The 16,031-nt window shown below is 37.6% G+C and overlaps 1 protein-coding gene across 5 annotated transcripts in view; it reads right to left on the bottom strand.

Moving 5' to 3' along the window:
• Nucleotides 1–16,031, bottom strand: part of SECISBP2 (SECIS binding protein 2) — a 43,023-nt gene that overhangs the window by 21,115 nt on the left and 5,877 nt on the right. For all 5 annotated transcript variants that reach the window (XM_031605464.2, XM_031605463.2, XM_090131364.1 and 2 more), the window contains 7 exons: nt 15,572–15,789; nt 14,434–14,521; nt 11,953–12,077; nt 11,240–11,395; nt 7,411–7,512; nt 3,373–3,505; nt 670–839 (listed from right to left, as the gene is read on the bottom strand). In XM_031605464.2, coding sequence (XP_031461324.2) covers nt 670–839; nt 3,373–3,505; nt 7,411–7,512; nt 11,240–11,395; nt 11,953–12,077; nt 14,434–14,521; nt 15,572–15,789 — 992 coding nt within the window. The remainder of the gene's footprint in view (nt 1–669; nt 840–3,372; nt 3,506–7,410; nt 7,513–11,239; nt 11,396–11,952; nt 12,078–14,433; nt 14,522–15,571; nt 15,790–16,031) is intronic.

Genomic DNA, 16,031 nt, shown 5'->3' on the forward strand with positions numbered 1-16,031 from the left:
AAAATAAATGAGTTGAAGATAGAACAGCCAAAGACATAAAGTAATTACTGTCATCCCCCCAAAGTTTATCATTTTATACCGAATCATTCTGAAACTCCACTAAGCAGCACAGAATAACTACTGATCAAAGCCTAAACTAGTGATGGAGTACTACATGAAGAAAGGAAAATGCTAGATATGAAATTGGTGGTATCAAAATACTTAGTATAGAAGGCGTGACAATGAAAAATCTGAATGGGTAAAGAGGAAAGAAAAGAGAAACCCTCCGGCTGATCTAACAGTAGCTTTTGGGGAGTCAGCAGAAGTTCCAGCTTGGAAGAACTCAGGCACATTAATTAATAACTGCTTGTTCCATTCTCCTCAGTCCTGCAAATAAGCATATCCTGTCCAAACCAAACAAAGTTTTTTTGGATATTCTCCTGCAACAATCATTTGCACACACTTTTGTACAGGCTATTCAGCTATTGAGTCATTTTGATGTGAATTTGTACACATCATTTGGCAAGACTTTTCCTTCCCTTTTCTTCTTAAACCAAGGAAAGCTAGAACTGAATTTAGGCAAGTGGAAGCTGAGATGTAGATCTCTGTACTACGAGATTTAACCGATTCCAAGTAATACTAAATTCACATTAGCCTGTAATATACTATCTAAGGTAAAAACATCAGCACCTTTTTAAGAGGTGTTGGTCTCTTTGCTTTAGGGACTTCTCTCTGCTTCCCTTTCTTCACCAAAGGAGCACTGGAATCCAAGGGGTTATGAGGCATCTTTCCTTGGTTTAGCCGGTGATTTTTTGTGGCTGTAGCAGATTCTTTAGAAAGCAATGGTATGGCACCAGCAACTGAGATAAAAAAGAAGTCTGCATCAGACATCTGTAATAAAATAGCTAAGCCAAAATCTAATGCAAGAGTGTACTAGCCCTGTTGCAGTCATTACACGTATTACATTTGTGTTGTGTTGCTATTAAAAATACTTATAGGCAACCCTATGTCATGAAACAGTGTTCTTCAATAAAGATACTCCTTTACTTCCAGCAAGTTAATGACATTTCCCCTTCTACCATTATGCTACTGAAACCACAAACTGTATATCAAAAGCAGAATTTGGCAAATCACTGCACTCCATGCTACCTTCGGTACTAAGCCACTCCAACTTCAGTAAACCTTCAGGAATATCCAGGTTTCACTGTAATGGCATTTCTTTCACCATGCTCACATTTTGTGTTGTGTTAATATGAATACTGAGTTCTAGGATTACAGTTTTTAGATTTAATTGCTGTAAATAATCTGGAGCAGTCACTCCAACCATTCAACCATTCCTAATTAATGCTGGTTGAAGTTCATTTGCAAGTAAGTAATAAGCAAAGTAAAAATACTGCTAAGTCTCTTTTGCACAACATGCACTGGCCTTGCATGCCTAGTATACCTGCATTATTCTGAGGGCTCAGGGCACGGTAGCTTTAAATGGCTGATTAAGTGACTGAAACTGAACCTGTCAAAACACAGCCTAGCAACAAGACTCCACTTGCAACTTAGATTATTAAGAATTGCTGTATAATGGTGACAGCACTTTGTCAAAATTCCAGGACCTGTAATATAAACCAGGTTACATTACCAAGTAAACGAACAAGATGACATAAATAACAGTGGAATCTGTTTGACATCTCTGCACCTGAGGAAATGTCATTCCATTAAAAACTACACAGTTTCTGGCAATTTGCCTTAAGCCATCCAAAGTACTTACACACTGAACCTCCAATGTCACATATACTGTAACTAGCATAAACAGCTTACTTCATAAAATTGTACATTGCAACTTCTCTTTTTGGGGTCCTGTGTAACAAAGGCAAATTGAGAACATTGCCAAGAGTGCTGTGCTGTCTGCTAGCACAGGCAGAGACAAGAATTAAAGCTGGATTTGTAGCAATATGTAAGTATAAATCTTGCAGACACCAAATACTTCATTCACCCTGAATTTATTGTTTACTGAACATGATGGCTTCAACAGTTTGTCATTTTGAATGACAGGTGCATTTCCAAAATTGAACTTTTAAATTCAAATGGTTACTACTTTACTATGCTTTGCCATCTATATATTACTCTCTAAATGAAGTAGCAACCAGAATGAAATACTAAACTCCCTCCACAGTTGCATTCCTTGTCTTTCTTGCTCTCTGTGCTTCTTCTCTTGCTACAGAGCTCAGCACAATGCCATGTTACAAAATCAAGTTGCATTCTGGTGTACACTGATTTAACAGCACTGAGTAATAATAGAACAAAATACAAAGGTGAGGTAACATCTGCCTTATACTTCCAGGATGTCAACATGACACATTAATTTATCTTGTGTAGCAGATTCAGACATTTGCAAAATTAGAAAGCAAGTCTTGTGATCCACAAATTTATGCCTTATTACCTACTTTGCAGTCCTTGTATTATATAAATATATATGATCAAAACTGGTTGCTAGCACCTCTGTAGCACTCTGTAGCTCAAATGGTGGGAAAAAAATCAAGAGCAGAATAAAAAAAGTTTTACAAATCTTTCAGGAAAGTCTCAATGAGGCTTGGTATTTTTTAGCTTTTTAAAAAATTCACAGAAATCATATTAAACATTATAAGATTAATGCTCCTTTGATTAGCTCTTTTTTCACAGTACCAAAATAAGTTGAGAAATTTTATCATCATTAACCTCTAGCAAACATCATATTTCTTTTTGAAAAAATATAAGGCACTAACACAATCAAGACCAAATTTACACCTTCAACAGAAAATACACAAAGCTATTTGTTTCCTGTATAATATCAACAAAGTTTGATGAATTCTATCACCATAATGCCAAAATGTAGCATTTTTTTAAATAGCAATTACTTTACAATTATCAGGAACAACAGAACTCATCCCTTGGCTTGGGCTGACTGATTCCCATATAACCCATGTTTGCAAAGGAGTATTTTTTTGCTTAAGTTACAGCTCTAGACCTTCTAGCATTACTGGAATTTAAGATGGCAACTTTCTTGTGAGTTAAAATCACAACAGCAACACTCTTAGATTCTAAGACTAAGCAAAAACTTTTAAAAACACCACTATTTTCCTCAAAGCTCAATTTTTATAACTTCTAATAGTTATACAAGGTATTCTTTCACAACTCATTGCTCTAAAGATTTTTCTTTCCCCAAGTCTTCCTCCAAACAATTCAGATTTTATTTTATTTTTAAAACAAAGATCTGCAGAAAGCACAGTGTGACTCTGGCATGTTTGAACTGTGCTTCTGCTTCACAAATCACTGATATCAGAATCAGGAGGCATTCAGAAGTTTGAGTACTTGTAACTGAAGATAAAAGACAAATAAAGTAAATTTAATTATAACAAATACCTGAAAACACCACAGGTTTAGAATATTGTTTTGACTTCTCTGCTTGCTGTTTCTGCTCCAAGACTGCCAACATGCCACCTAAATCCAACTGCACAGGAATTTGACTCTTCTTACCACTGCTCTTGGATGTTTCCTGAACAAATACAATACAGATTAGGACTTTTCATTTCAGAATGCAGAAATATATTCTTAGTTCCTTCATTCACAATACTTCTCATTTTTACCTTGAATTTATTGAATTATTTTGACCTTTAAACACACATTATCTTTAACGTGAATGAGAAAAAGTCAAGAACAGTTCAAATAATGTATTTTTACTTTTTAATAGCTTCTAGAATAAAGCATATAAAATTGAGTCTTTATCAAAGCAGGTGCCTTGTGTCAGTATCCCACTTCAGTCAAACTACCACCTCTCTCTGAAAATGAAAAAAGGCCCGTCAGAATTTAAAGTTTTTATGAAAGTACTGTGAAAGTACTGTGATTCCAATAGAGCATGTGATTGCAATACACATATATCATTATCTTCAATGCCTTTTGACTGAAATATTTAAGCAATATTTCCTCATAAGCAATAGTCTTTCTGTCTGCTTTGAAGAGAAGCTGAAAGTGGTGCCCCATATCTGCACTACATGTAATGATTCAAAATATAAAAAGATTACAAATATGTAGTTCAGTAAAGACTAGGAAAGAATAAATTGTAACTCCAGAACACGCTAAGGAAATAACTCACTGATACTGTACATATTCTGAAAGTTTAATCATATTCCCTGTTATAATACAACTAAATACTACAATCTCCTCTTTCTGAGACCACAATTTTACCTGCATCAGAGCTACATCAGAACCTACTCACTGACCTCACTTCTATGTTTATCTCTTTGCAGATCTCTATGTCTTAATCTGGCTGAACCACTTCTGCCAGAGGTTCTCAATTTAAGACAATCAGTGAGGATCAGATTTATGTCATGACCAAGTGAAGTGGGAAAGAAAAACTCCTGACAGCGAAACTTACATGCACTAGTGAAAAGCTAGCATTTCTCCCTATAAACTGCAACACAAACAGGGAGTTAGCAATAATTACTATTGAATGTTTTGAAGCAAGAGGATGCTGTCATTTACCTCATTATCTGCTGCCAAGTCAATAGACTTGTTATTTCCCCATTTTCTGATTTGGAATTATAAGAAAGGCATTTTTTTTTTTCAAGTATTTGTTACAGAGGAATGTAACTGACTTTATGTAATACCTCTACAGTGTGTGTATGTTTTGAGAGGCGATATCCCACACAAGCTTGAAGGTTTCTTTCATTTCAGCTGCAAGTCTGCAAAGCATTTCCTTCACAGCAAATGTGGCTTCAGCAATCTCACTGTCTTTTGCTGTTTATCTTTGACCCTCAGTGAAATTTACTACCTCCAACAAACCAAACTAGTATGTTCTGTTTTTTTAAAATACTATTAGTACTCACAGTGAAATAAAACTAAGGACAAAAATTTCTAGCAGCAAAACCAGTTTCAAAGAAACAGAAACCTGACATTTTCCTTCATTATTTATTATAAGAGCATCCCTGTAATTTCTGTTTCAGATTCACTCACAAATTCAATGAATTTCAAAATGAATCCTCAATTCATTTAATTAATGGAAAAAAAAAACAGCTTGGACTTTAAATCAAAGCCAGACCCAGGTTCTTAACTTTTGTACAGTTTGACAGCAAATATGCCAACAAAATTTAATTGCATGCACAAATGGAAAAGCTACAGAATAAGAGTCTTACTATAATTTCTCTGTCCTTTTATAAAATGTAGAAATAAACCATAACATTGCCTGTAGGACAATAACCTGTATTAACAGAATTTACCTCACCTAACTGTAACTTGTCTTACAATTACAGCATGAGCATCTATATCCCAATTAAAAGTCATGTAACTCCTGGAAATTATGTTAAGGCATAGGTAAGAAAAGGAGGTGTCATGTTTTATGATTTTTGTTATCGGTATTCCACATCATCACATCATGTAATGCACTTGGAGTAAAAGAGTTAATGCTCCAATTCTGTGGATACTCAGTATTTCTGGGAACCTGGTTCTCGGAAGAGAAGGACAACTACAACTCCCAGAAGACTTTCACTGTTACATTTCCATTTTCCATTTAGAGGGAAAGATAAAACTGTTTGCAAGTCACAAGACTGCCCTTTTTCTTTTTACTGCTCATCTCTGCAGTGTGTGTTCCCTAGCTGTCTCACCTTCAGCAGTACATAAGGTCTTCGGTTTTGGACACTCATTTGTTTGTTTATTAGCTTCAAAACCAATTAATTTGTATTTCTGCTATTAGAGTTAGCAAATTAACTTTCTTCCTCAGATTGTTGCCACTGGTTTTCTTTTATTTACTCCTTTCCCTCTTTGTTCCCTTCCCCCCACTTCCCTTTTTTGGGCCTGTGGGCCTGCTGTCTCCCTGTCATGGACACAGACAGATCCATCACAAGGCGATTACTCAGAAAGATCATTACTGACCAATCTGGTAGCTTTCTGTGATTGAGTGATGGCATCAGTGAACAAAGGAAAAGCAAATGATATCTACAGCCGCGGGGAGACCACATTGTGGCCTTCCAGTACTTGAAGGGAGTGTATAAACAGGAGGGGGAAAAGACTGTTTACAAGGGTTGATAGTGACAGGACAAGGGGGAATGGTTTTAAACTGAGACAGGGGAGGTTTAGGTTAGATATTAGGAGGAAGTTTTTCACTCAGTGGGTGGTGACGCACTGGAACAGGTTGCCCAAGGAGGTTGTGGATGACCCAGCCCTGGAGGCATTCAAGGCTAGGCTGGATGGAAAACCTGGTCTAGTGGTTGGCAACCCTGCACATAGCAGGGGGGGTGAAACTCGATGATCATTATGGTCCTTATCAACCCAGGCCATTCAAGGATTCTATGATACTTGGACAGCTGCAAGGCCTTTGATATGGTCTCGCACAACATTCTTATCTCTAAACCGTAGACAGTTGGATTTGAGGAATGAGTGGTGTCCCCGAGGGGTCTGTCTGCTATTCAACATCTTTATCAGTGACACAGATAGTGGAATTGAGTGCACCCTCAGGAATTTTGCTGACAACATCAAGCTGAGTGGTACAGTTCATATAAAAGATGGCATAAAGAAGGACCTGCACAAGCTTGAGAAGTGGGCCCTCATGAACCTAATGAGATCCAACAAGGCCAAGTGCAAGATGTTGCACTTGGGTCAGGACAATTCTGGATATCAATACAGGCTGGAAAAACTCTTTGAGAGAAGCTCTTTGGAGAAGGACCTAGGAGTATTTGTTAAGGAAAAGTTTGGTGCAAACCAGCAGTTTCACCCAGGAAGGTCAACTGTATCCTGGGCTGCATCAAAAGAGGGGTCACCAGCAGAGAGAGGGAAGTAACTGTCTCCCTCTGCTCTGCCCTCCTAAGGTCCCACATACAGTACTGCATTCAGGCCCGGGATCCCAGCATAAGAAAGATGTGGAGCTCCTGGAGTGGGTACAAAGTTGCTCAGAGAGCTGGGCATCTCTACTGTGAAGACAGGCTGAGGGACCTGCATGTGTTCAGACTGGAGAAGAGAAGGCTCTGGGGAGATCTCACTGTGGCTTTCCAGTATTTAATGGAAACTTACAATCAGGAGAGAGACTTTTTACAAGGGTATATAGTGATCCAACATAGGGTACAGTATTAAACTAAGAGAGATTTAGATTAGGTGTTAGGAATAATACTCAGAGGGTGGTGAGTTGCTGGAGCAAGCTGCCCAGTGAAGCTGTGGATGCCTCATCCCTGGAGGTGTTCAAGGTCAGCTTGGTGGCATCCTGGGCAACCTGATCCAGTGAGTGGCCACTCTGTCCCTGCCAGAGGGCTTGGAATTAAATGGTCTTAAATGTCCCTTAAAACCCAAGTCATTACATGATTCTGTGACAGCAGTTCACACACCAAAGAGTCTGAACTCCCTTGGTTCAGACTACAAGTAGTCTTTTCTTGCTTATTTTTTTAACATTCAAGTTACATTCCTAAGATTACTTACTTCAGATTGCTTTCTGCCAGCAGGAGTAAACGATGTTTTCTGAGATCCTGATCTGTTTCTCTGATCAGAAGCAGCTGCCAGATCAGGAAACTCCTCAGCATCCTAAACAAGAAACAGGACATTGTATTTGTAAGAACTACTATGTTCATATTACTAAAACTGATTTTTCCAACATTCAAATGATTTTTTTTCTGCTTATCACTCATCACAGTTTGCTTCTATGTACAAAATTTAAAAGCTGAGTGCAGGCCCACCAACTACAATCAATTCTACAGTAGTTAAGTCACTTATACAGTAGTAGCTAATTCAAGGTAGAAAGAACAAACCTAGAAAGAAAGGCTTCCAATGGTAGCTTGTTATTGCTATCAGCTGATACAAATAATCAGAGGTAAGTGGCTCCTAAAGGAGTGTTTTTCAGATAATTTAACAGCCTTGCAAACAACTCTCCTCTTCTTCCCACTAGTCTCCAGTGCAAATCTACCTTAAACATGTTAGTGCTGAAAATCAAAACAATAGGCAAAAGGGTAATAAATCTTGACTACTAGTATGGAAATGAACAGATAAATCAGTGAAAGAGTTGTGTAGGCTTAGTTACGAGTATATTTTATTATCAGAGAATATGTTATCCAGATTCTAGATTAATTAAGACACTAATAGGCTGGAGCTCTCTCTATGCTGGCCACCTTAAGGCCAGGAGAGCTCGCTAAATCAATCAGAATGACTCTGATCCACCAGCCTGGTTTTCACCCATTTGATTCTCCTCTCTCTTTCTAAGGAGCCTTGTTAGACTTATAGTAGTTACAATATCAATAAGCATACCACCATTTCTTCTGAAGCCTGGAAGATTCGATTTAAACAGCCTGAGCTAAGACACCTAAGAACAGGCATATTCAGTCTGAGCAGATAGTTCTAACTAAACAAAATATTTTTGAAAGAAGCTTGTAGGTAGGTCAAACGACAACTGTAAGAAAGGGAAGGTTTCACAAATACATTCTTCCGTCTTAGAGATTTCTTCAATCAGAAGCAGTATCTTTGGATTTAAATAGCCCTCAGTAGAACAAATAGTTATTTCAGTTTGTCCAAATCACTTCCTGAATTCACATACACTTCAGTCATTTGCAACATCCTGTAGTAAAGGGAATAGTTAAATTCTAGCACTAAGTGTGGCATAATACCTCCAATTTGTGCTTAACTTGGCACCTGTAGGAACGAGAGGACATCAAACAAAATAATGAGATAAAACACAAAAATTTCCTTTTTATCTTCCAATTCCCTCTAAAATATCTGTTTTACAGACAGAGAAGTCTTACTTCATTCAGTTTTGTGTCCCACAGGAACTATTTCATACCTTTGATCATTTTGTGCACTCTATCTCTTTTAGTTCAAATACATGTATTTTTTTAAGGAGAGGTGGCACACAAGAAAGTAGAATCCACACTATATTTAGATCAGATCTGCCCTGGATTTGTGTATTGTTGTAATGATTTCAATTATATTTCACATTTTTCTAATGATTCCTAACACTGTTTGCATGTTGGACCAGTGCTACAGAGCAGACCTGCTTATCAGTAAGAGCTTTGCATTTCTTCCCTCAGCAAAAATACCTAGTTCAGAGCCAATCATTGGGTACAGGATTTCTTTTCTGCAAATGCATTACTTTTCACTCATTAGCAGGTTCTTAAAATTAGTGACTTCTATAAATCTAGTTAGCAATCCAATACACTGATCCAGCGAGCAGCTGCAAATACAAAATCTCAATTCTTAAATTCTCAAAGTCCATACAAGTTATCTATGACTTTTCATGTTCTTCTGTTTCAAGAGCATCATAAGCATCTCACACGTTTTTCATATTGATGAGCATTCCCAGCAAACCAGGAGGCTCTGAAAGCTGTTCCCAACTGCCCCCACATATGCTGCATCCAAATCATGGATTTCAGTGTAATGTATATGTTCTGTTCTATGATTCTATGTTTATTTTTTTCCATTTATGTTTTCAATAAGAGATGACATTTCTACTAGCTTCTAAAATTCTTGCCGTTCTTTCTCTTTAGATACTAAGTCACTCACAAACCTGATATCTGGCAGAACAGAACCTGTAGATCTTGATTCCACAATTGAATAATTCCATATTGAATCCACAATTCAATAATGAATTCCCATTTCAGGATGATGAATTATACTATGAATTACACAGTCCAAGTTAAAATGTACACATCAGAAGCCAGCCAGGAATAGCTTCTTTATGCTGTTTTTTCACAGACTGAACATTATGTATACTAAATCAAATACAAAAATCAACACAGAGAATCATAGAATCATAGAATCACTCAGGTTGGAAAAAAGCTTAAAGATCATGCTCATACTCTTGTTCAATATTGGTGTTACAACCAAACATAGTTAAACCACAGATCACACGACAATTCTGTGAGGTGGGAGAGCCTAAAGCATTTTTGAAACTGATTAACAAAAGCATGAAAACACTAATGTGTATATTACAATTACATGAGTATGAACAAGATTTGAATTAATAATCAGGAATATAAACAGTGACATCTACATTTCATATGAATTGTTTCCAGACTGAAATCACAGAATCACAAAATGGCCAGGTTTGGAAGGGACCTCAAGGATTATGAATCTCCAGCCACCCTACCACAGGCAGGGCCACAAACCTCCACATTTAATACTAGACCAGGCTGCCCAGGGCCCCATCCAATCTGGCCTTGAACACCTCCAGGGATGGGGCATCCACAACCTCTCTGGGCAGCCTGTTCTAGCACCTTACCACTTTCACAGTAAAGAACTTCCCCCTGACATCCAACCTAAATCTTTCCTCCCTCAACTTAAAACCATTTCCCCTTGTCCTGCTGTTATCTACCCTTTCAAAGAGTTGATTCCCGTCCTGTTTATAGGCCCCCTTTAGGTACTGAAAAGTTGCAATGAGGTCACCCCGCAGCCTTCTTTTCTCCAGGCTCAACAAGCCCAGCTCCCTCAGCCTGTCTTTGTAGGGGAGGTGCTCCAGCCCCCTGATCATCTTCGTGGCTCTCCTCTGGACCCTCTCCAACAGCTCTCTGTCTTTCTTGTACTGGGGGCTCCAGACCTGGACACTACTCCAGATGGGGCCTCACAAGATCAAAGTAGAGGGGGACAATCACCTCCCTGTTCCTGCTGGTCCTGTCCTCTTCTGATGGAGTCCACGATACCATTTGCTTTCCAAGCTGCAAGAGCACACTGCTGGCTCATGTTAAGCTTTTCATCTATCAAGACCCAGGTCCTTCTCTGCAGGGCTGCTCTCAAGGACTGCTCCATTCAGCCTTTGTAAATGTCTGGGATTCCTCCAACCCATGTGCAAAACCTTGCACTTTGCTCTGTTGAACATAATTAGGTTCACCTGGGCCCACCTTTCAAGTCTATTGAGGTCCCTCTGAATGGCATCCCTTCCTTCCACTGTATCACCAGCACCACATTCTTTAAAACTTTGGCACCCTATGGTATCCAGTGTACTCCCCATTCTTTGTGCACTTTGCTTTACAAAACCATTACTACAGAATATTTTTCACTTGGGAAATCTGTCCTTTTTTGGAACCTGGAACCAGATTTAACAGTCTCTCCTGCAGGAATTCATACTCATTCAATCCTTAATAAATTAAAAGGCAGAACTGTTTCCTACCTCTAATTTCTAACAGGAATCTTAACTGAAAGGGGCCTGACCCAATTTCCTCTACTAATAACATCTGATATTAAATTTGTAGAAAGCTTCTGGTCTTCCAGTATGTACTCATAACACTAAAAAAACAAAACCACCTCAACAAAAACCTTGCTACAGTACCTCAAACCTTGGCGGTTCCTGCACTGTAGTAGATTCATTATAAGGCTTCTCTACATTAGTAGGTGACTTGTTCTTCTTTTTCTTTTTCTTCTTTTTCTTCTTCTTTTCTGACCCTTCTTCAAGTTCAGTTTCACTACCATAATTTTTTGTTTCTGCCTGTTGACAAATATCATGAGGTATGACCATTAGAAATTGAATTATTTTATTATCATCTACCAACAAAAATGCAAGTGACCACACCTACGCATGCATCTAGTTAGCATGCATCAGTCTATGCTAGGACATTAAGCAACAAGGAAAATTCAAGATTTCTTAGAAATTCAGAGGTACTGCAAGAACTCTTCATGTGAACCACAGTGTACAACTGTCAGAACATAATATGAGATTTAACTAGGCAATATTCATCCAGGAAGGACAAGATTTCCATGCTTTGTGATTTCATGATTTAGAAATTGAAAATTTCAACAAAGTCCTGCCTAAATAAAGTGTATTTAAATCAGCTATTTTGGAAGTTTGTGTTGCAGGAATTGCATTGACTTTTTGATACCTTGTTGTTCTTTTTTCTTTTGCCACAACAGAAGAAAAATTATAATAATGACAAGCTAACTTTATATTACTTATTAAAAGTTTCATTAGAAGTAGCATTGTTTCAAATCAAGAAATAGCATTGAACAGTAACAGACATTAGTTTCAAGCGCACAGTTCTCAATTACCTTTGCTTGACTATCCTGCTTCCCTTTGTATCTGGGAAGACATTCAGATGCTGGTGATGAAAAAGTTTTCTTTGGGGGCTGTGAAAGTACCATGGCCCAAGACACACGCTGCTGAGCAGAGCCATCTGTAGATATTTCAGGAAATATCGATGTGGAAAAACAAGTGATATCCAAAGATGTCAGAAAACATTTCTCAAATATTCAGAAGACATAGGATCAACAGAGGATTTATCAAGGACTCACAAATGCAGAGCAAAGCTATATTTTTTTCTGAGGAAAAACTGAATTAAGTTGCTTAATTACACATTATATTCTATTCTACCTACTGCCTGGTGTTATACACATATATTTAATACATACATTAACATTAATTTAATACATACATTAATTAACATTAATTTGAAATTATACTGTCACACAACCTACATAACTCTATGCTTATTCTCTAACCTATTTTTCTTTAAAATTATGAACTTCTATTGCATTTATACATTAAATTCCTTTACTACTTATCCCAGTGTAACTTACATAGCTTTTGCATACAAGGTCGTATCAATATCATCTACTTTCTAAAAACTTTCCAGCTTGTAGATACATAAATCAAGCTGAAAAGTCTCCTTATGTGCCTCAATGTACAGCACTTTCATCCACCACCACTTGGTGGAATCAGTGTTCTGGAAGAATTACTCATTCCATTCTGTAAATATTCCTAACACATAATAAATACCCAGTTTAAAGAAAAAAACAAAAAACCTTCCAATGAGAGATCAAAGAAGTTTATTGGGTTTATGTGGCAAGGTTTTGGTACTAGGGGTGTTGTACAGATGGTCACTGTGAGAAGAAGTCAGGGGCTGCCCCACAGCTAGTTCCAGCTAGGGTAATATATTTAAGAAAGGGTAAAAAAAAAAAAAAAAAAAAATGCTGCGCAGCAACTGTGATACACTGGGTGAGAAAACTGTGAGAAAACAGCCCCGCAGACACCAAGGTCAGTGAAAAAGGAGAGGTGGAGGTGCTCCAAGTGCTGGAGTAGACATTCCCTGCAGCCTGTGGTAAAATCCCTCTGCTGCCTATGGAAAACCCCACAGTACAAGGGGTGGCCATGCCCTAAAGGAAGCTGCAGCCTGTGGGGAACCCGCACTTCAGCTTACTAATGGCAGGAGCTGCAGCTCATGTGGGACACACCACATCAGTCTGTCCATGAAGGATTCTACCCTTTAGAGAGAACCCATGCTTGAGCAGTTATTTAAGAACTGCAGCCTGGTGAGGACCCACACTGGTACAACTCTTGAAGGACCTCGGGACTTCATGCTAGACAAGTACAGAGTGGAACAAGGGAGGTGTGGCAAAGTGAAATTGGTATCAATAGACCACAGCTCCCATTCTACATCTTGTTGTGCTGCTCAGGGTGGGGAGAAGGTAGAAAACTTGAGAGTGAGGCTGTCTGTGAAGAAGGTGAGGTTGAGGAAGATGCTTCTAATTTTGTCTGTGTTTTGGACTATCCTACTTTAATTAGCAATAAATAAATCTTCATTGAGTTGGGTCTGTTTTGCCCACGAGGGTGAAGAAATAAGATACGCCACAGCATAAAAAAGTATATACTAACTCTAAACTGACAGCTATTTAATTACCATGATGGTAAGCAGTAAGTAATCTCTCTGTCTTCACATTGATTCACAAGTATTTTCATCTTTTTTTTTCCCCCTGTCCTCTTAAGGAAGGTAAGTGCAGTCTGGTTGACAACTGAGGCAAACGAGTGCTTGTGCGTTTGCATAGATTCCCATTCCTTTCCTGACTCTCTTGGGCAGTGCAAGAGCACAAACGGGAGAAGGCTGCATTCCTCAGCTTGCCCCTTTCTCCAACTGTTACTGGGAGGGGTGAGTTAATTCCTCTTTGATATCTTTTCCTATTTCTCAAATAAGGGCTCTGTCATCACCTTAGTTTGCTCTACAATCAGGTACAAACTGAAGACTCTACTTGTGGGAAAAATGTTATCAGATAACTTCACAGTTACTGGAATAACAACACAAAATTCTTACACAATTTTGGAAGAACAAAGAAGTACATAGTAGACTCTAGACTGACAACTATTCTTTTTCTAAATTGCTTATCAAGACTGATCAAATTTTTGCTCAGATTTATTGTTGAAAAAACACCTCAACAGACTTCCAATAATCAATACATATTATTTCCTCTCCTAATAAACAGCACAGAAGGCATTCACAGAAACATTAGTCCTTCTGCAACAATGAGACAAAAAAAAGGAGGACAATTACAGCTTCAATCTACTAACAAAATCTATATGCAAGAATATAATCTCATTTGGAAGAAACAAACTTATTTTTCTTACTCTGTAATGAGTTTGCTCTTTGATTTCATATATATCTGAGAGTTCAGCAGCTCCTGACAGAACTTTATTATTCCAAATTGATGAGATACAAGCAGTTCAAATATGAGGAAACAATTTATGTTAGCAGTACTTACCTCTACCATCAAATGAAGAAGGAATTAAGCTTGCTACTGTTTCTTTTAAAGTTTTTGATGAGGCTTTGCTTTCCACAGAAACGTCTTCCTGTAAAATTGAGGGTCAGGTATCATAGCAGTATGAATAAAAGCACTTGCCTGAAGAAAGCTAAACATTAAAAAGAAGAATTAACAAAATCCTCAATCCACATGGACAAAGGCATAGAGAATGTTGTAGCCCACTTTTTTTTTTTTTGTTACTATTCTTAATGGAAACATCATTTGGACCCTACTGTTTTTTTAAAATATAAGCAGACGCTTCTCTGCTGTTGTACAAGCAAGATGCCTACTTACATTTTACAAAAGCATCCAAACAATGACTCTAAGAATGAAGAAGAAAAAGTTTTAACGTTCCAAGAACATTGAAAACTACATCCATCCATTAAGTTCAAGCAAAGAAACAGTAAAATCCATTTTTGCCACCACAAGCAGTTTTTCATTTAAAGGTACCAGAAGTCTTAAGCTATTCACATCCCTCAAAATGATTTACCTCTAACCACTATTGAAAACTCTGATTCAGCGTATATGACAAACACCTAAATCTGTCAGTACTGCATTTAACAACAACTGCAAAATTAGGAATATGAAAATCTACAAGAATAATAAAGTTAAGCAATCTCTACATATTAACAATATTTTTCCTCTTTCTAGAATTTTCTGATTTTTCCTCTTTTAGCACAAAATAACAACTACATACATATATATGTTTTTAAATAAGTTAAAACTTTTGTCTAAATGGTTGCATGCTTATTATTTAAAGGTGAGAGAAAAAACAAGCTGTCAAGAAACCTCAGGGAACACATGTGCTCTGTATACAAGCCAGAAGTTTAGACCATAGCAGTAACAAACTAAACTGTAACAGAGCTTGGCTTTCCCATATCTGCTAGCAGCACAGAGAAAAAAGAAATAGTGAGAAAAAGAAGGGAGAGCAAGCACTGATGCCTCCATCTACAATAAGAAGCATAAAACCTGTAACTATAAAACTTCCTGCTTGCAAGCTACTTAAGCAGGTATTAACATGCTGAATGCAAAAATAGTTTCTTGAGCTTTGGAAAGAAAAGAATTTTTATGAGTTCTGCAACATGAAAACATAGCTAACCTCTGTGTTCAACAAAGGAGATATCTCTGGTTGACTAAGGCATAGAATGTCACTTTCCACTGAACATGCTGGTCCATTTTTATGAGGCACATTCAATATCTCACTGCTTCCCAAACTCTGCAACTTGTGGAAATCCAAAATAGTAGTTTCAAATGCAGGAAAAGACTCTATTTTTGGAGCTTGAGTTGACTTCTTGCTTGCAGTTTTATTGAACCTGTCTGAATAAAGCAAGTAAAGTCTAAAAAATAAAACTTGCTAGCAGTCATTTCTGTATATGTCTTACAGCACACCAGTGACACAGTCACAGCAACAGTCACAAGAATTATTACTATAAATACCTGACATGAAAGAAAAAAAACAGAACAAAAAAATCTAGTGATTATAACCAATGTGTTTAGACAATTACAAATTGACAACCAAATGTAAACTCAGGTAACTTTCTGAGGATATTTTTGTTACT

Source organism: Phasianus colchicus, chromosome Z (genome assembly GCF_987193195.1).
Source record: "Phasianus colchicus chromosome Z, bPhaCol1.hap1.1, whole genome shotgun sequence".
Lineage (NCBI taxonomy): Eukaryota > Metazoa > Chordata > Aves > Galliformes > Phasianidae > Phasianus > Phasianus colchicus.